Source organism: Lepus europaeus, chromosome 20 (assembly GCF_033115175.1).
Source record: "Lepus europaeus isolate LE1 chromosome 20, mLepTim1.pri, whole genome shotgun sequence".
Taxonomy (NCBI): Eukaryota; Metazoa; Chordata; class Mammalia; order Lagomorpha; family Leporidae; genus Lepus; species Lepus europaeus.
In genome coordinates, this window is record NC_084846.1 from 40,294,211 (window position 1) to 40,314,780 (window position 20,570).

Sequence of the window (20,570 nt, forward strand, 5' to 3'; positions counted from 1 at the left end):
ATCTTTCTGGAATTTGCTTGGTCGTACTTCATTTCCAAATAGAAACTTCTAGTTGGTTTCCAAAAGAATCTGTTTCAATGGATACTAAAACATTATAAACAACCAAAAGAAACCTTCGCAGTGCTAAATCAGTCATTGTTTTAATTCTGATATATAAAAGTTTTTACTTTAAAATGATTAATTAGGAAGTTAGGAAAATATATCATTTTTTCACTTGTCTACAATACATTGAACATTTTGATTTATATGCTTGCCTGCAGAAATACACAAACCCACAACAAATAAGTTTCACATATATTAGTATTGTTACTCAAGAAAACAATAGTTAAAAAGAATGAACTGATATTGCCAGAAAAAATGCAGACTTTTAACGTGAAAAGATGTTTATCTTTGCTCTGAGGAAGACAAGTCAAAACCACAATGGGGGGGGGGGTTAGGCATTTGACATAACAGTTAAGATGCAAATGGGGATACCTACATCCCTATCTGTGTGTCTCGGTTCAAGTCCTGGCTCTGGCTCTGCTCAGATTCCACCTTCCTGCTAATGTGCTGCTGGGATGCAGTAGATAATAGCTCAAGTATTTGGGTTCCTGCAACCCATGTGGGAGGCTTGGGGTGGGATTCTAGGTCCTAGCTTCCACCCAACCCAACCCAGATGTTGCTGGCACTTGGGCAGTGAACCAGTGGATGGGAGTCTTCATGCACTCTCACTCACTCAAATAAATTATCTGTATAAATTATATAGACATAAACTTTAAAATAAAACAATGCTGTACTTATATTAGCAAAATTCTGACATTTGACAGCACACTCTGGGCATTCAGAGGCATTATGGTCAAGAGCAAAATGGGGCTAGTCAGTTGGTAACACCAATCAAAATTCCCAATAAACACATTCAAGATAACAAAACACAATTACTTATTTCAGTATATTTCATAGTAGCAAAAGGTTGGAAATAAACCAAGGATCTGTTGCAGACAACTATTGATATAAAGTGTTGTATGTTCACAAGTGAAATACCTTGTAGCTGTTTAAATGTCCCATGTACTGATATAAATAATCTGAAGACTTGTAAGTGGAAAGAGAAGTACAGAAAAGGATGTAGTGTATTCGTGTACTCTTTGTGTGAGAAAGGGAAATAAGAATATCTACACATGCACATTCTTTCACATTTTGGTTTTTGAACTGTGCAACAATTTAATATTATGCTAAGTATGTTATTTTTCAACACCACATACTTAACTATGTTGTTACACTTCTTTAAAGCACCTACATTGTTTTGAGGATGCGTTTTTCTCTATCACAAAATATCCTTTATTAATTTCATCCTGGGCATTTGGTGCTGCCATATGTAATGCTGTAGTGAATGAACATCCTTCACATAAATTTTAGTAAAGAGGTCTTCAAAAAGTTAATGGAAAATATGTATGATTTTATTTCAAAATACTTTTGCACCAAAATAAACCTACCTTTTAATTCCATTTTCCATAAACTTTTTGAAGTATCCCCATATGTTTTGTTTCCTTCAGAAATCAATAGATCAAATGGTATAGGAACACTTTACAGGTGAAGCAGGTTCCACAGCTGTGTGCTGTGCTCCCTGTAGCTTCTCATAGCCTTTGATCTGAGACAGTCGTGCTCAAGTTCAGAGGCTGTTACATTCACTTACTGGCCTCCACTTTGGCTACATATTAAAATGTTAGGTGCTCATACCTGACCTGTTATAATGTCTAGACCTCAGTGATTGCTTTCTAATGTTTATTTATATTTATTTGAAAGAGAAGAGGAGAGAGAGAGACCCTTCATCCACTGATTCTTCCTCCAAATGCCCCTAACGTTGAAGCTGGTCCAGGCCAAAGCCAGGAGCCCAGGGCCCAACCTGGGTCTCCCTTGTGGATGGCAGGTATCCAACCACTCAAGCCAACATACACTGCCTCCCGGGGTGCATATCAGCAGGAAATTGGTTGGGAAGCGTAATTGAGACTTGAACCTAAGCACTCCATTGTGGAGTGCAGACTTCCCAAATAGTGGCTTCATACACTGCACCACACATCTACATCCCAGTGAGTTTTAAAGACTCCCAAGAGAAAATACTGATAGAATGGATAGGGCGGTAGCTTTTAGGTTCAGCAGACCTGGAATGGAGGACTCTTAAGACTTAATCAGTGCGCAGCACTGAGTACGCTTCAGATCTGGCTTTTTACCAGTGAAATAGGTGGAGTTCCTGTACTGTGGTGCCGTGGAGAGTCAGAGAAAGAAAAGGCAAGCTGCCTGGCAGAATCAGGAGATGCCCCAAAATGGTAGTCACTTGTAATTATTCAAGCAAAACACAGTAAGAAATAGCCTAACAGCATGATAGAAACCATGCATTTACTAATACAAGTTTTCACAGCTAATGAAAATGTTGTGTATATCTGTTTTACCAAATGATATGTTGGTATAGTATATCTGGTTATCTGTTACCCAATTTCCAAATGGCATATATGACTAACATAATGGGGAAGTTTATGTGTTATTAATCATGGCCTGCTTGGTAGACAAAAAGCCCTTAAAAAAATGAAGTCTAGGAGGAAAAGAATTCCAGAATAGTAGAGAAAATGTATAATGGGGAAAAGTTTGAGAACTGTTGCAAGTTTTCTTTCTTTCTTTCCTTTCCTTTCCTTTTCTTTTCTTTTCTTTTCTTTTCTTTTCTTTTCTTTTCTTTTCTTTTCTTTCTGTAGTTGGGAAGCATGTGGAGTATTCTAGCTCTATAATGACTTTTGAGCATAAGTGATTTTATGTATAAGTTGTATAAATCTTGGTGTAATTTTCCTGTTGTACATGTGTAGATGCATCTCGTTGTTTTGGTATTTATTTTATCAAACCACACTTTCCATGGTCTTCAGTCATAGAAATCCTATTAGTGGGTGGAAGTTCAATGTGTAAAAGTCCCCCCTGCATGAAAGTGTGTGTAGCAGGTTGGCCTGTAACGCTGTAGTTCTAAGAGTATCATAGGAGCAAGGGGAGGAAATGTGGGCAGGTAAAGGGACAGTTTTCTCCAGCAGATCTTAACCTAATAAGGAAGGGATTTTCTGATTTCAGTTGAAACTAAAAGGAGCCTGTTTCCATTCTAGGAGCAAATCACATAGATGGTAGAAACAGAGCTCCTGAAACCAGGCTGCTGAGGTTCAAATCCCAGTCCTGTTTCTTGTTAGCCGTGTAGCTATGGGTAAGTTCCTTAGCTCTCTCTGCCTCCGTTTCCCATTGTATAAAACAGATCATTAGTTCGTCTCATAGGTGCTCATGAGAATTAAGTGAGTTAACATGTACTTAAACCAATACCTGGTACAGAGTAAGCACTATAGAATGATTTCTATTACTTCATTACAATGTTAGTCACTGAGTTTGTAACTTTGAATGGAAATCTGAAATTAATGAATTTGAATACATTCTTCTAAAAATGGATACACTTAGGCAGTGTGGGAACAAAGTGTAGATAACAATAGTGTACTGTGTATTTCAAAAAAGCTAGAAGAGAGGCCTTTGAATGTTTTCACCACTAAGAAATGATAAAGTATTTGAGGAAATGCATATGCTTAGCCTAATTTGAACATTACACCATTCACGTATAAAATATGTTACTCCATAAATATGTATAATGTTATGTATCCATTGAAAAACAAAGGTACAGCTGGTGAGAGCCTGGCCAAGTAGCCAGGACTTCTGGTCCAGTGTTATTTGACCATACAGTGTAGCTTCTCTGTATGTGGCAGTTGTGCTGTGCTGGAGAAGTATTGCACCAAGAAGGATGTGTTACCTAACTCAGAAACACACCTGGTTGTGCTAGAGTCTTCCACAAGAATATTCTCAGAACCTCTGGGCCCATTCCATCTACAGAAGGAGCTGGGGTGTCAGAATACCATACTTACCCAGTGATCATCATTGGCATTCCCAGGATGTCTCAGATTCACAGTCTATCCATTCCCCTTTCCCCAAAAAAGAGGATTTGCACAAAATTGAAGATTCATTTTTTTGAAAAAAATTTTTTTTTACTTTATTTGAAAGACACAGAGGGGCAGAATCTGCCATCTACTGATTTCAAGTTCCCACAACAGCTGAGGCTGGACCAGGTTGAAATCAGGAGCCTTGAAGTCCATCTCACATGGGTGGAAGGAACCCAAGTACTTGACCCATTACCTGCTGCCTCCCGGGATGTGCATTAGCAGGAAGCTGGATCAGAAGCTGAGTCGCTGGGACTCCAAACAGGCACTGCAATATGGGGTGTGAGTGTCCCAAACAGGATTTTAGCCACTACACCAAACACCTTCCCTGTCACTCACCTTAAAGTAAAGTAGAATTTCTGTACTGTTTATAATCGGGGGTGGGGCAGTTGTAATTTCATTGTTGGTTACAATTTTACCCAAAAAAGAAAGACCACTGGGAAATTAGTGATAAAAATCAGTGACCTTTTGTATAAATAAAAAAAATGAAGATGTACCAAAAAATCCTTTATAAAATTCTCACTCGTCAGATGTCATTAACAAAACATCAGGCCAGCACCGTGGCTCACTAGGCTAATCCTCCGCCTGCGGTGCTGGCACCCTGGGTTCTAGTCCCTGTTGGGGCGTTGGTTCTGTCCCGGTTGCTCCTCTTCCAGTCCAGCTGTCTGCTGTGGCCCAGGAAGGCAGTGGAGGATGACCCAAGTGCTTGGGCCCTGCACCCACATGGGAGACCAGAAGGAAGCACCTGGCTCCTGGCTTCAGATCAGTGCAGCACGCCGGCCATAGCAGCCATTTGGGGGATGAACCAATGAAAAAGGAAGACCTTTCTCTCTGTCTCTCTCTCTCTCTCACTGTCTAACTGCCTGTCAAAATAAATAAATAAATAAATAAATAAATAAATAAATAAATAAAAACATCAATGCATGTTTTGTTTTCCCTAGCTGAAAGCAGGTGAAAGGAGAAACCATGATATTGAGTGTTGAGTTTAACAACAACAACAAAAAGACTCTGAGTTCAGAGAGATTTGATTTTGAAATATGACTATTCCTTAAAAAATAGCTTGAACAGGTAACTGAAAATTTCTAATCTGTGAACTGTATACCATAATTGTACCTACTCCAAAGGGCTCTTAGACTTAATTCAAAGGTGGCCTGGTATGTGATAGAAACTTGTTGAATCTCTCTTCCACCCACCCATCCTCTCTGCAGAGAAGATTAAAGAGTATTGCTAGGGGTTTTGTATGTATGTGTGTGATATGCATGCATGTGCTTTGTGTGCACCTGCATGTGTGTGCGGTTTCTACTATTTCTAAAGTAGTGATACCAAGAGAATCCACCAATGCTGTTGAGAATCTGCATGTACCAAGCATTAGTTACTTCTTCAGTCCACACAACTGTAGACAAGGCATTATAACTTCATTGTACACAATAGAATTATAGCATGGAATTCAAGTAACTTTCTTGGGGTAACAAAGTATTAAATGCCAGACTCAAGACTGAAACCCAGGCACTTACACTGCCTCTGCTTAGTGTAGCTCTCCTGCAACATTGTGGGGGTCAGGAAACACAGTGCTTGTGAAGTATTTACAGAGCAGTGCACATCACATTAGATGTCTTGTTGCCAACAGAATTGCGCAGATCAAATGGATCTGAATCTGACGACCTTCATCTGGCTGGAGCATCTCTTGGAGTGGAATGACCACTCTCTCAGGGAAGGAATTAGAAACATGGTATTGGACCCCCAATGTCAAGCAACACGGAGTGTCATAGCTCAGTTGTGAGGCTGTATCTTACCTTGCACTTTCAAGTGGGTTTTATCAAATGCAAGTACATACAGACAAAAGTCGACTTCGAATTTTTTTTATTTAAGAATCTTATCACAGGAAGAGCACACAGTTCAAGTAACAAGGAAGGCCACTTCGGGATGTGTAACATGGGAGACTTGCAGACTTATGTGGTTAAAGGATGCCAAGGCACACAACTAGAAGCTGCACACTGCCTGCACTGAGGCTGCAAGGGTTTCAGTTGGCTGACGGGGCTGATGGAGACTGGAGAGAGTCGCACTGACAGCTGCCTTGGGCTGCTCCGTGTTATCTTACAGAGTGAAGTCTTCTCACTTTGACCACTGGTGTGCAAAACCATTATGCCATAATGACATAATAGAAAAATACATTTGTGAGCTTACATAACCTAAATCCAAAAAAAAAAAAAAAAAAGCCCAGCTAAATCCTTTGCAGACACTGCCAGGAACAATAAATAGAAAAGATGAACCCTTCGTGCCATCGTTGGTTAGGAACTCTTTTCAGCACTGCAGACAGCTGTTCTTCTAAGCAAAGAGAAGGTGACAATGGCCAGGTACACAGAGCTTTTCAGGAGCAGGAGCAGGTAGGTGTAGTACACAGAGCTGTTTGTGAGCTGCAGCCGCAGGACATCTAGGAGAAGTCACTTAATTAATTTTGCTTGTTCTTTTAACAAGAGAAGATATATTGTTGAGGAGGGAGTCACAAATGGTTACTTCAAATAACCAACATTGAAGTGACATCCTCAACTACTAATCACCACTATCAGTAAGAGCAAGACAGCTTGGAATTAATCTTGCAAGTCAAATCGATCAACAACTTCTGCTAAATTCACTTAGAATATGCCAAATATTTAAAAGTAAAGTTGAATTTTTTATGAACACGTCCAGTAGAGGAAATAGTACTTGTAAAAACTAGATTTTGCAATTTCTTCATGCAGAGTATTTCCCTGAATAATAACAATAGATCATATTCATTTACTACTAGCCAGATATCAAACACTATTCTGAGACTCTTGCATGTAAAGCTTTACTCATATTTAATCTTTATAATGACCTACGAGAGAAAAAAACAGAAATTACTTTCATTCCCATTTTATAAGTAAGAAAACTGAAGGCACAGCAATAATTTGCTTGATTTCATGCATTTAGTAAGTACCAGAGCCTAGATTTTAACCTCAGCAATATGACTTTATGAACACATCCTTACCTACTCTGTGATCCTGCATCTCCCTGTGCAAGTAAACACCCCAGAGATTAACAGCTAAAGGATAAAGTTGAATTGCTGGTTTGCAAGTATCTGAGCCACTATACCTCGGGCATGCAATGAACGCTTTAGGAAGGGTACAACCCATGGAAATTTGATGGTGTTCACAGTGGAGTGAGTGGGATATTTTAGCAAAAGGGCAATATAGAAAATGGAGGAAAACAGCTAATCCAAATGAGCTTGAGGTGTTAGGTGTTTCTGACACACAATCATGTTTTTCTTAAATATCTCTCCATGGGAGTGATGGTATTATTATGTAATGACTCTTAATATCCTCTTAAATTTGCAAGAAAGTTGTCATGTCAAGGAATGATTAAAGACAACAATAGTGGTCCATCACAGCCTCTCAGTGAGCCAGGACACCAAGTCTCTTCCTGTGGTGATTTGCATTTCACATGTTCTGTCTTCCTAGAGACAGAAGTTCAGGATTCCTAGCCCCTGCTGTAGAAAGGATCTCCCTGCTCTTGGTCAAGTCAAAGATTACACCTTGCTAGCCTGGTGCCACAGCTGAGCTCCTGAATTCCTCTGATACTGGAAATAAAGGAAAGGTCAACAGGGCTGCAGCCAATGACTTGAGGCCTGTTCTTTATGCACACTTAGGAAGAAAAGGCTAACAACCAGCACTTATGCTGTGTCTGCTTAATGATATACCCCATGCTAGATATTGCAGTTCTGAGCCCTTTTTGTTGACTATGATGTCATCCTTCTCAGTTGCAGATGATTACAAAATGGTAGTTCCTGACCCGTATTCATGCAACTAAGCATTAAGAGAGCTGAGGCCAGTCTGATCAGTAGTAGTCTGAAGCCCAGGCCCTTATCCACTCCCCACCATGTGTATATCACATCTTGAGGCCTTGGCTTTGGAATTTCTTGCTCTGTGACACTTATCTCAAAGGATAAACCAGAGAAAGTATACGGACACCTCAACTGATGCTCTGAATTGAAATATCTTATCTAGCTGTGTGACATAAGTAAGAAACTTAATTTAACTCATGTCTTCATCTGTAAAATGGAGTGGGGGGCAGGGTGGTGAGAGGGTAGATCATTGTACGACTTCATAGAAGTATTAGAATTAAACAAGAAAATTCTTGCAGAACACAAACGAAAGCCTTCTATAGAAAAGTCACTAAATGCCAGTTCATGATATTAGCAACTAGCAAGAACCAAAGATAAAAAAAAAATACAAGCAAAACCTGATAGAAGTAGTCTTGCTTTCTCCAGTCATTAGAAACAACAGATAGTCCAGAACATGTCACAGCATCCTTTGATTCAGTCCTCTCATACCCAAACAAGTTACTGAAGGATCCATGTTTTTCTCTTATCAGGCTTTTCTGCCTCAAGCCAGGGAAGTTAAAAAATTAGGAAGATTGGGGGGAAATATGCCATGGCATGACATAAAGGCAGACATGCATAAAAACTTACCCTTTGCATATCCAAGATGGTCTGGTTTTCCTTTCATATCTGTAGTTCCCAACACAGTGCCTGCCACAAAGTACATGTTTCATTGACCCAAAGGAAATGGTGGGTTAATTTAAAAGATCACTCAGTCTATTGTGCACAATCCAACCATTCTTATTATTCTGCCATACTCCAATGGAAGACCAAGAATCAAGATGACCAGAAGGAAAAAAATAATGGTATAGCATGACATGAAGCAAACATCAACAAAACTTACACTTTCATCTTTTTTTTTTAAGTCAGTACAATTTGCTGTAATGATTTTTTTTTTCAGGCAGAGTTAGAGAGAGAGACAGAGAGAAAGGTCTTCCTTCCATTGGTTCACCCCCCAAATGGCTGCAACGGCCAGAGCTGCGCCGATCCGAAGCCAGGAGCCAGGCGCTTCTTCCGGGTCTCCCAAATGGGTGCAGGGGCTCAAGGACTTGGACCATCCTTCGCTGCCTTCCCAGGCCATAGCAGAGAGCTGGATCAGAAGAGGAGCAGCTGGGACTAGAACCGGCACCCATATGGGATGCTGGGGCTTCAGACCAGGGTGTTAACCCACTGTGCCACATAACTGGCCCCCCATTTTCATCTTTCAAACAGGCATTCTCAGAATAAATAGTTCTGATACATAGAAAAATGAGTACAAATACTAATCAATCATCTGTACCCATTATTTGTGTGTTTATGTATATAAATTTATATATATTGATACATATAATGCTTGTCAACAGAAAGGGGAGATAATTTTTTTTTTTTTTGACAGGCAGAGTGGACAGTGAGAGAGAGAGACAGAGAGAAAGGTCTTCCTTTTGCTGTTGGTTCACCCTCCAATGGCCGCCGCGGCTGGTGCACTGCGGCCGGTGCACCGCACTGATCCGATGACAGGAGCCAGGTGCTTCTCCTGGTCTCCCATGCGGGTGCAGGGCCCAAGCACTTGGGCCATCCTCCACTGCACTCCCTGGCCACAGCAGAGAGCTGGCCTGGAAGAGGGGCAACTGGGACAGAATCCGGCGCCCCGACCGGGACTAGAACCTGGTGTGCCAGCGCCGCAAAGCGGAGGATTAGCCTATTGAGCCACGGCGCTGGCAAGGGGAGATAATTTTTAAAAATATGAGCCTTGGGGCTGGCACTGTGGCGCAGTAGGTTAATCCTCCGCCTGAGGCGCCAGCATCCCATATGGGTGCTGGTTCTAGTCCCAGCTGCTCCTTTTCTGATCCAGCTCTGCTATGGCCTGGGAAAGCAGTGGAGGATGGCCCAAGTGCTTGGTCCCCTGCACCCAAGTGGGAGACCAGGAAGAAGCGCCTGGCTCCTGGCTTTGGATCGGCACAGCTCTGGCCTTTGCGGCCATCTGGGGAGTGAACCAGCAGATGGAAGTCCTCTCTGTCTCTCCCTCTCACTGTCTGTAATCTAACTCTCAAATAAAAATAAATAAAATCTTCAAAAAACAAATATGAGCCTGACATTTTAGAAATAGTGTGATTTTCTGTAATTGAGTTGATACAATTTAGGTATATTTCTGTAGATGAAGATGTCAAAATGAATAAAGGATTTTTTTTTCTCTTATCAAAAGAAGATTTACTGTATTAAGCCAAGGAAGTTCAAAAGTTAAGATAATCGAGGAAAAAATGTGCCATAGCATGATTTAAAAACAGGTGTACTTACGATTTTCAGACCCAAGACTACTTGGTTTTCTTTTCTTATCCACTGCTCCCAACACAGTACCTGCCATGAAATAGGTGTTTCATAAACATTTGTTCAATGGAAAGGTAAACTTAAAAAGATAGCACACACTGCTGACCTGAAATTTTGCACCCAAAGTAACTGCGTTCAATCCTACAGTCCACACAAAATTTTACATGTTGGAAGGACTCGGGCTTAGAGAAATTTCTCATCTCTGTAGAGGAAAGTAGTCAAAACCCACAATTCATGTACATAAATCTTTGAGGAGTGGTGTTTGTGGACATGATAAAAATATTAATAAGGTAATACCTGCAGAGTGGTCATTTTTGTGCCAGTCTCTGTGTTAAAACTTCATATGCATTATCTTGTTTAATTTGCTAATAATATTTATTCAAACTGCGTTATGGATGGCCCCTCATTATGAATGAAGAATAAAGTTTAAAGTGTGTAGGTAACTTACCAAGATCATACCAGTAAATGACAGAGCCAGTATTCAAAGGATAGTTGTGGGAGATTAAAACAGGGCATGTGGAAAGTGATTTATAAAAATTATCCACAGAAATATATATAAAATAATTTACAAAGAGACAACATAATTCCACCATTGTGGGAATTAAGAAAATCTGTTCCAGTATCTTAATTTTCTTAACTAAGGGTCTTTCTATTATCATTGTTACAGGAGCTCTGTTACAGGGGACAGAAAGAATGTCAAATCGCTTTGAAAACTTGATATGAGAATTATGTTTATCTAAGATGCTATGAAAAATAAACATATATACAAAGATAAAGTTGTTTAAAATGGATGGAAGAAAACAGAATCACAATAGTATTATTTTTATCTTTTTCTGCTAGATGTGTTCTTGTCCATGTGGATATGAGTCTGGTATGCAGTTTTATACACTGGTGATATTCGTATGTCTGCATGCTCTTAAAAAATGGGTTTGAGATATAAACCTTTGAGTGCATTCCAAGAATGCAAATGTTAATATGATCATGTTTGTGCATTTAAGAACCTTTAAGAACCGAATTTAATGGATCTTAAAAGTCCTTTTTTTTCTCTCAAAGACTTTATGCATTAAATGTAGATGCAAATCACTATTACCATGCGTTAATTAAGTATAATTCCTCATGATAAAATCCACATGTGTGTACCACATTCTCTCACTCAATCAAGGTTGGTCAGAAACTTTGAATAAATTAGTTTTATCTTGCTTCAGAATCACTTCATTGTTCTGTACTTTCATATTATATTTTTAAACTTTTATCCCCCAAAAATTGGAACAAGCAACATTAAAAATTTTCTGTAGGAAAACATTAATGGAAATTCTCTCCCTAATTTCGTTGCCATGAGAAACCCAAGAAAGGCATTTGTTTTAGAATTTAATGCACAATCCTAAGTGATTAGAAACAATGTCTGTTTTTCCCCTGTATCTCATCAGCTTTGAGTCATACTCATCCTAGTTTCTTGTTCAAATTTCCACTCAAGCCTGGCAGATGCCAGCAATACAATAAATGCTTGTTGAACAGTATCCCAATGGCTACAAACACAGACGTTATGGAGAATATAAGTAATTGTACATATTACACTCAGGCAATCTTTAATGATGAAATTTTACCCAACAGTGGTGTATGAAATTGGAATCCGAGAAACCCAAGACTGCCAAAAAACTCCAGCAGCCAAGGTTATTCTGTTTTTCATTGAACCACTGTCTGATGGACATTTTGATCAGAATGCCATTTTGTCACTAAGAACTAACTCATTGTTTGCAGGTTAAACTTTGCGTACAATGGTTCTTCAAAAAGTTCATGGGAATGGAATTAAAAGATAAATTTATGTTGGTGCAAAAAATTGAAATCCATAATTTTTCATAATATATATTTTCTGTGAACTTTTTGAAGATCCCTCAAATAGCAAAATTGAAATAGTTTGCTTTGCTTGTTAGAATGTTCCTGGAAAATGCAGAAAATGCATAATTGTTCTTCTTTCCCAATCAAGTCAAATCATCAAAAGTGGAAACATTTTTTTAGCATTTATGGTGTGCTAAATTCCTAGATGCTTTCACATAATTGCTTCATTTTATCCATATAACATTCTAAAACCATTGTGTGATCTTAATATTTTGGATGATAAAATGGAGGCAAAGAAAGGTTAAGTAAATTTTTTGCTTTTTTTTTTTAATCCAAAGCCTATTCCATTTTAATTCTATGGGAAAATAGAAGGCCATTTATATTAACATTAAATGTAATGAGATTTAAGAAAAGTTTGTATCTATTTATTATTAATACTTAACAGAAAAGAAGGGGCATTCCCTTTCAAAAGAGTTTTCTGGGAAGTTACATTTATATCTACGTACCTTTGTTTATTGCAGGAAAAAGAATCTCTTGTTTACTTCCTCTTACATTTTCGTGTTCGACAATGCATCTGTGTTCTTTATCGAATGACTTCTGAGGCACAGTTAGCCAGCTAAATTTCATATATGTGCCCTTAGTCTCCGTGGTGTTTCCTTCCTGAGATTTCAGAATCGTATCACCATTCTTCTCTTTCCAGTACACCTTGATGACACCAGGGAAGAATTTCTCAAGCAGACAAAGATATGTCCCAGCTTTATGTAGTTTTGTTTCAGCAATGGAAGGGAGAAAAATAGTGGGCTTGGGAGAAAAGTCTCCATCCAGCTTTTTATCTGGTGGAAGGATGGTGGGAAATAAGACATCAGAAGGAATTGTTAGAGAAACACAAACGTTGCATGGTTTGGAACTACCTAGTCATAGCAATAGGAAGACAAGTTGCTTCTGATTTGGTGCCTGCCATGGTGCTTCATCCACAGAAGGTGGACAGGGTTAGGTGGGGCAGGGAGCAGACCAGGTAACTTTAATGATCTCCCTTCCCATGAGAACCCGTGTTCCCTTCTACGGTGCTTCCCTTCCCATTCTTTGATAATGCTCTCCCTGGCCACCTAACTCACGTCCTCCTATTCTCCATTTCTGGGTCCTTTCACTCTAACTGATTCTGGAAGGCATCCTTTTTATCTTATTTCCAAAATGAATCAATGACAGGAGGAAGTGCTTCATTTTTATTTTTAACAACATGCAGTCACTTGTTTAAGTGGGACTGTATGTCCACAAGTACTTACAATCTATCAAGCTGATCTCATCTTCAAATGTGGCTCCCATGCTCAGTTCTGAAGTTCACTGAATTCTCCTTGTTTATTTCCAGCTCTATATAACATAACACTTTCACATCTGAACCACTCCAGCTTTTTGAGAATGGCAGTATTTAACCCCACACCTCCAGTTTACTTATCTCAGAATTTAGAAGCAAAACCTTTCCAAAACTTCTATTTAAAAATCTGATTATTTTTAGAAATGTACTTGTGTTAATGTTATCAAGTAAAGCACTTAGCAAACTTTTATTTTGTTTCAGAAATGTTCACCAAAATTACATTTTACTTGGAAATTTCATTTGAAGTTTAAGCATAACGAAGGATGCAGCAGCCATTGGAGGGTGAACCAACAGTAAAGGAAGACCTTTCTCCCTGTCTCTCTCTCTCTCTCTCTCTCACTGTCCACTCTGCCTGTCAAAATAAATAAATAAATAAATATGTGTTTCAGGTTTCTAATGAGTTTCAACTTTATTTAGTTGATTTTATCTCTTCATCATTTCCTCTATGAGTTTAAAATTTTTTCGGATGCATATGAGCAGAAGTAAACTTTATTGGCCATAAATTAAACTTACCAACTATACATTTTAGGACCAATAAAATGTTGATGTTATAAATGATAGCAATTAAGGTAAAAGATTAAGATTCAAAGCATGTAGCAAAATGATAAAATTTCTGCCAAGTAATGAAAAAGTCTGCTAACAAGAAATAAATACCTCCAAATTCAGTTTTTTGCATGAGTGGCCGAGCCAGGCCTCCATCGAAGCACTTGGAGGCAGAGCTGAGCCCTCTCAGGCATTCCTGCTCTGTGTTACCCACTGCAAACTACTCTCAATGGGAGAATGCAACTCTCCCCTTCCATTTGAGTTAGAAGAACCTTTACTGGCACCTCTGTTGGACAATGTGCCAGTTGCTTTATTTACACGATCTCATTCAAATCACATACAAGCCACTGAGTTCGTGCTGCTGTCCCATTGTACAGGTTAGGAAGCTGAGGTCAAGGAACAATCTCCCAAGCTCACTAAGCTTAAGTGGTGGAACCAGAACTCCATGTCTGTCTGATTGCGAAACGTAAACTCTTTCCATCAAAAACAGCAATATGTCTACTCTATTGAGTCTATCTCAAACTTATCTGCCATAATAAATTTTGTCCCAGAGCCAAACACTTTAATGAAATCATTATGTACTGTATAAATGAGTATTTTATAGAAGACCATAGGTACATAAAACTAAATCCTATTACAATATTTATACACTATTGTCTGTGTTCTCTTTTTGTGTTAGCATTATTTACTTATAACTTTATTTTCATTTTATTTGAAAGGCAGAGAGACAGAGAAAGATCTTCCATCTACTGGTTCAACCACGGCTGGTTAGGCCAAGCACCAGGAACCTAATCTGGTTCTCCCTCATGGGTGGCAGGAACCCAGGTACTTGAGCACATCATTTGCTGTCTGCTGGGGTGTGCATTAGCAGAACGCAGTAATTGGAAGCAGAATAGCCAGGATTTGGACCAGGCAGTCCAATTCAGGGTGCAGACATCCCAAGAAACACCTAATTGCTGCAATGAATGCCAGCCCCCACAACATTGCTTTAAAATCTCTCCTATGATTTTTGCATCGAATCCCCATCACATTCATCTTTTTCCTAAATAATCTATTATTCCAGCATGATCATTTCCTGCCTTCCACCTGTGACCTTGTAAATGCCATATTTTTCTGACACTTACCTATGACAACAAGTTTTGTTCCAGCACCGAAGACTTTCTCATAATAGTTGCACAGTGATTCAGCCTGTATTAAAAACTTTAGACTAATCACATCTCCCTGACTTCTTCAAATTCTAGTGGCAACAGAATGATAGGCTGGGATTCTCAAGAGACCTCAGTTCTTTTCCTCATGCACTTTGCTCAAAGAAAATTCTGTGGCTGAGTAAATCAAATAACTTAGTTTTTTTGGTGCTTTACTTATACAAAAACCATTATATGAGTGTAAGTCCATTAAACATCACTGCCAGTGCTAACATGAAGTCCAAATAAAATATGAAAAATAAATTTGGTTAAAAGTGTTATGAAAATGCAAGATGTTCTTATTATCATCATTATTTTTATTAGCAATCTGTATGATCTGATTGTATGGTCCAAGACGACCTTTTAATCTCATAGGACCAAACCTTGCTTATCCTAATAGAAATTCAGCATTTTGAAGTTGCAGTTACCTCCCCAGCAATAAAGGAGGGAGAGTTGTTCCTCTGCCTTCCATTTGTATTCTGCTTTGCTCTTTTGTGCCTGGGATTCTCTAAACCATCATCCCAGGAAACCTACCTTTCACACACTCTGTCTTTAACTGCCTATCTATTACATAGTCTATCATCTTGTCTTTACTACTCTGTTAAGACAATCCAAGGGAGCATTGGCTGACACCTGATAAATGCAGTCAGTATATGGAAGTGCTTCACTTGTGTTATCCAAAACAAATGGCTTTTTTTCCCCCAATCAACAAAACAACATATTGGAATCCCAACTTCAGTTTCAAACTGACTTGTATCCAGCTCATGCCAAAGTCCAGCTTGAACTCCTGTCCGGCCCTCCAAGGCAAAATGGCTAGAGAAATGGCAGGAGGCATAACAGAAATCCATCTTCCAATTGTCATTTTAGATCACTGAATGTGATCTGCCTAACTACATTTGTTGAGGCTCCCCAACTGGGCATGGCATGCAATGTTAGGAGTCCATAATGCTGGTGCAGTGACAGCACTTAACACCCGTTTCTCCCATTCTCACAAGTGGATGTTGTAAACTGTCCACTCTTTACTGCACTTCCCTCCTAAAGGGCTCAAGCGCCGACATCTCTTTCTACTTTTATAATGGAAAAATATCACTTTTGAAAATTTGTTGTAATTTTTTAAATAAAAAAATTAATAAAAAGTACATATTCCACCACACTTTTCTCTTACCTTTGAGAATAAAATTTTACTCTGTATAAATTTTACTCTAGCTTCTTGCTAGATAATCACAGCTCTTTTTCTTCTCCTTTCCTTAGAGCTTTTGGTCTTCTACTTTTATTTAATGACCTGACTATGTTTGTGTATTATATTTTAGGTCTTCTCAAATAGATTTTGGAAATAGATTAAGTCATCATTAAATTACTCACTATAACATGTTTTTCTCTTTTTTAAATGTTTATATATTTGCATCTACTTGAAAGGTAGAGTGTCAAAAAGAACAAGTGAGAGATTTTTCCATCTCTAATATACTATTATTATATTATATACTATTATATATAATATACAATGTATGGTGTACATATGTTATATACTAATACACTATTAGGGCATTTCATCAAATTACTCTGCCACACATGGTATATGGATTTTGGAAGCAATAATTCCTACACAAATTAAGAAAGGAACAGTGCTCTTGAGCATAAGACCTCCTGCCTCTCTGGCAGCCACAGGTCAGGGAACACGGTCTGGGCCTAACCTAGAATGTTTACCTACTAGACTGAAGGCTATTGAGCACTGGGATTATGTTTTGTTTACCCTTTTTTCTCCAGCATCCAACACAAAAATTGTCTTCAGTCTATGAATGATCAAATGACGATGGAAAACCACAAAGACTCTTTTCATGGACCTTGGAGCTGAGATGCCTTCTTGTAAAATTTGCAAATTTTAGGAAACTGGGCCAACTCCAGGCAGTATAACAAGAGTCACAATTGTACTTAGACTGATCAACTACCTTTAAGAAGTTTGAGAAGTAAGTGTGATTTATTGTCATCTGATAGTAATTTACTGTAAGAATTAATTTTTTACTTTGTTGTTAGGGAGAAGATAAAACCAGTAATATATATTCTGCCAGTTATTGTGACAAAGGACTACTATGCCCATAGGGAATTATTAGCAAAAGATCATTAGTAAAATTCTCTTTTGATATATCTCACTTAATCAATCTTTTACAAAAGAATATTTTGAACTAGTAACTTATACCAATGGTTTACAGACATGGTCTCAAAGTATTTTAACTTCTTGCTTGAGTCTGCCTTTTTGATGTTTATACATTCTAAAAGTTGAATTTCAACCACTTAGAGAAGGGAAGAAACCAATTTCAAAGTAGTTTTGTTTCCATATCTAGTAGCCAATACTTGCAAAATTACTGTTTATGTGCCAAGGTCAAGAACGTGGCAGATCTTACACTGATTTTTCTGAGAAGCTTCTATCAGCTTTTCAGTACCAGATTAAAAATAGTTTTTTTTTTAAAAAATAATCACTTACCAGGAGGAGTTACTATGAGCTTAGTTCCTTTTCCAAATATCTTGATCCAACCAACCTGGGCCCTCACAGTGGTGACAGCTTCTACAAAAATCTCAGGCTTCTTTAAGGCTTTATGAGGGGGTGGTAGTTTCACACCTTTGCTCATGGAATGTGATCTTCTGGGCCCCTTTGGAAGTCCTTGAATATAGGTTTCTGTTGCATCTGATAACAAATTCCCTGGTAAATTGGCCTCCTAAGTAGTCCGTTTCCCGTGAGACACAGGTCATTGAAGTGTGCCAGCATAAATGCAAAGGGGACGAGCAGGGGCAGAAAAGGGAGGCCATCCGTTCAGCCAGTGTTTCTGAATTGCCAAGGAAAGTATTCAGAGAATTAAGTCTTTTTTCTTTTTTTCCAGTTTCCAGGTGTTCAGTTGAGGTTGAAACTGCTCAGAGAGTACATCAAAGGAAAAGACACTCTGTTCTCAGACACGCCAGGGCCTCCCTGTTAGCAATCTGGGAATGTACTTCTGCAAGGACAAAGCACTTCTGCAGCTGTGTTGGCCAAGGTGCCGACACAGGCAAACAGAAGTCTCCAGAAGCAGTGAGTACTCCCCCCAAACTGATGAGGGTGCAGCTGCAAGGGCCGAGGAGAACAGGCCTGATGACCCCTGTGTCCACTCCAGATCCCCGCTGCCCGGGCCTAAGTCCTGTGAGGAGGCCTCTGCCTCTGACCTCTGCCGTGAAGATATGAGCAGAGTCGCAGTGGCCAAGTGGTCAAGTGTCCTCTCACAGCCAATGGAGAAGATGAGGGTTGGGTGAGAATTATGTTTGGAAAGGGGTTTTTTAAACTGAGGATTCTGAATTATTAAGACTTGAAACTGCTGATGACCCTTGCACCTGTGGTAGCTGTGAATGATGCCCACTCAATCTCTTTGTATCCTCTGCTTTTCCTTATTCTGAGAGCATGAGGAAAATTATCAGAAGCCACAGGAGTTGCCTGTACATCAAGAACCATGAAAGGTTTAACCTAATAAAATGCAAAAGAGAAAGCAATGAATTATCAGGGCATTTATTTAATTTATGATAAAATATAAGAAGTTTATGAAGAACACAGAAGTTTTTGAAGAAAACAGTATAAAGTTTTACAAAAGCCATAAAAGAAAACCTGGATAATATAATCATGAAGGAAAAATGCCTATTCTTAAGAGGCGATACCTCCTACATTCCTATTTAAATGGACAACATTCCAATCAGAAATACTAGGACATTTATTGCTATGACAGGCTAAATAGGTTGATATCAGATTCTTTAAAGATGAATAAATATGAGATAATTGAGAAAGAATTTTTGGAAAAATAGGAGTGAATAGACATTTGGCAGAGTAAATCTTAATACCTATTACAAAGCCACTGACCTAAGAATATGAAACAGATAAAAAAGCAGATAAACTCTAGAAAATGTTCCAAGTATCTGGATATTTGAAATGTGATGCAGCAGATTCAAACTGTAGGGAAGTGATAAATTATTTAAAAACTGGCAATAGGACAATGATTATCTGTTGGGAAAAAATATCTCTTCACTTTGTAACCATATAAAATAAGTTCAAAGTGGATTAAAATTAAAATTACAAAAGCTACACATGTGTTAAAAAAGAACATGAATGAGAACAATTGTATCTAATGTGTGGAGGAGCATGGAATGGGGTAGGAAAACCTTAAAACATTAATTTTTAAGAAGTAGAAATAAGAATAATTTTTACTTTTTAAAATATGAGGGATCTTCAAAAAATCTTCATAATATGCATGGAAGATACATATTATGAAAAAACAGATGCATGGAATTCCATTTTTGCACCAAAATAAAGTTTTATTTTAATTTCATCTTTCTACAAAATTTTTAAAGTACTCTCATATTTTCAGATAAATGTTTTAAAGAGAAAAATGGATAGCACTGAAAAAAATGGACTTACGGAATAATTCAAAGTCAAAAGTGACATTATTGGGCTTGTGCTTTGGGGAGCGGGGAGCTGCTCAGGTGAGGCAGATGTGGGTTGCAGGTGGTCACCATAAGCCAATAAGAAGCAACCAAGAAGGCCGGCGCCGTGGCTTAACAGGCTAATCCTCCGCCTTGCGGCGCTGGCACACCGGGTTCTAGTCCCGGTCGGGGCGCCGGATTCTAACCCGGTTGCCCCTCTTCCAGGCCAGCTCTCTGCTATGGCCCGGGAGTGCAGTGGAGGATGGCCCAAGTGCTTGGGCCCTGCACCCGCATGGGAGACCAGGAAAAGCACCTGGCTCCTGGCTTCGGATCAGCGAGATGCGCTGGTCGCAGCGGCCATTGGAGGGTGAACCAACGGCAAAAAGGAAGATCTTTCTCTCTGTCTCTCTCTCACTATCCACTCTGCCTGTCCAAAAAAAAGAAAAAAAAAAAAAAAGCAACCAAGAACCCGAGTTGTTACAGTGACAGTGGAGATGGGCAGTGTGACTAGTGCAATGAACATGAACAAGTTTACTAGAGTTTTTAAAGGGTTCTCAAGAAATAAATCAAATTACCATCTCAGGAAGTTGGGAGTGAAGAAAAAGACACTGTAAAACCAGAGACATCCATTTCAGATTCCAGTTTTCCACTCCTGGTGACAGACCCTTGCTTGGGCAGACACACTTTTTAGAGCCTTGGATTCTTTGTCTTCGAGATGAAGACAATTAAATGCATGTCTCAGGACCTCTGTGGATTCAAATGAGAAAAAATGTGATTAGAATACAGACTGAAACACTGTAGGGATTCAAAAACTGGTGATTTCCTTCTATCACTGAGGCAAAACTCAGGCACACATTTGCTCTCTAAGGAAGAATGGGAACACTTTAGACTGTGTATAAAAATGAGTGATTTCACTTCCCCTCCTGCTTTATGTGACCAACACGCACCCCACTCAATATGCCTTGCGAGGCTCCACTAAGGCAACTTAGGTTGTGGTGACGAATAAATACATCAATAGTAAGCAA

At 38.9% G+C, this 20,570-nt stretch overlaps 1 protein-coding gene across 1 annotated transcript in view; it reads right to left on the minus strand.

Annotated features, from left to right (window-relative positions):
- Positions 1-6,268: 6,268 nt before the first annotated feature.
- The window catches only part of LOC133749644 (T-cell receptor gamma chain C region DFL12), a 40,229-nt gene continuing 25,927 nt past the window's right edge, over positions 6,269-20,570 (minus strand). Inside the window, exons 4-8 of the mRNA XM_062178917.1 lie at positions 17,594-17,648; positions 12,522-12,848; positions 10,150-10,209; positions 8,467-8,526; positions 6,269-6,411 (exon numbers count right to left, since the gene is read on the minus strand). Coding sequence (XP_062034901.1) covers positions 6,269-6,411; positions 8,467-8,526; positions 10,150-10,209; positions 12,522-12,848; positions 17,594-17,648 — 645 coding nt within the window. The remainder of the gene's footprint in view (positions 6,412-8,466; positions 8,527-10,149; positions 10,210-12,521; positions 12,849-17,593; positions 17,649-20,570) is intronic.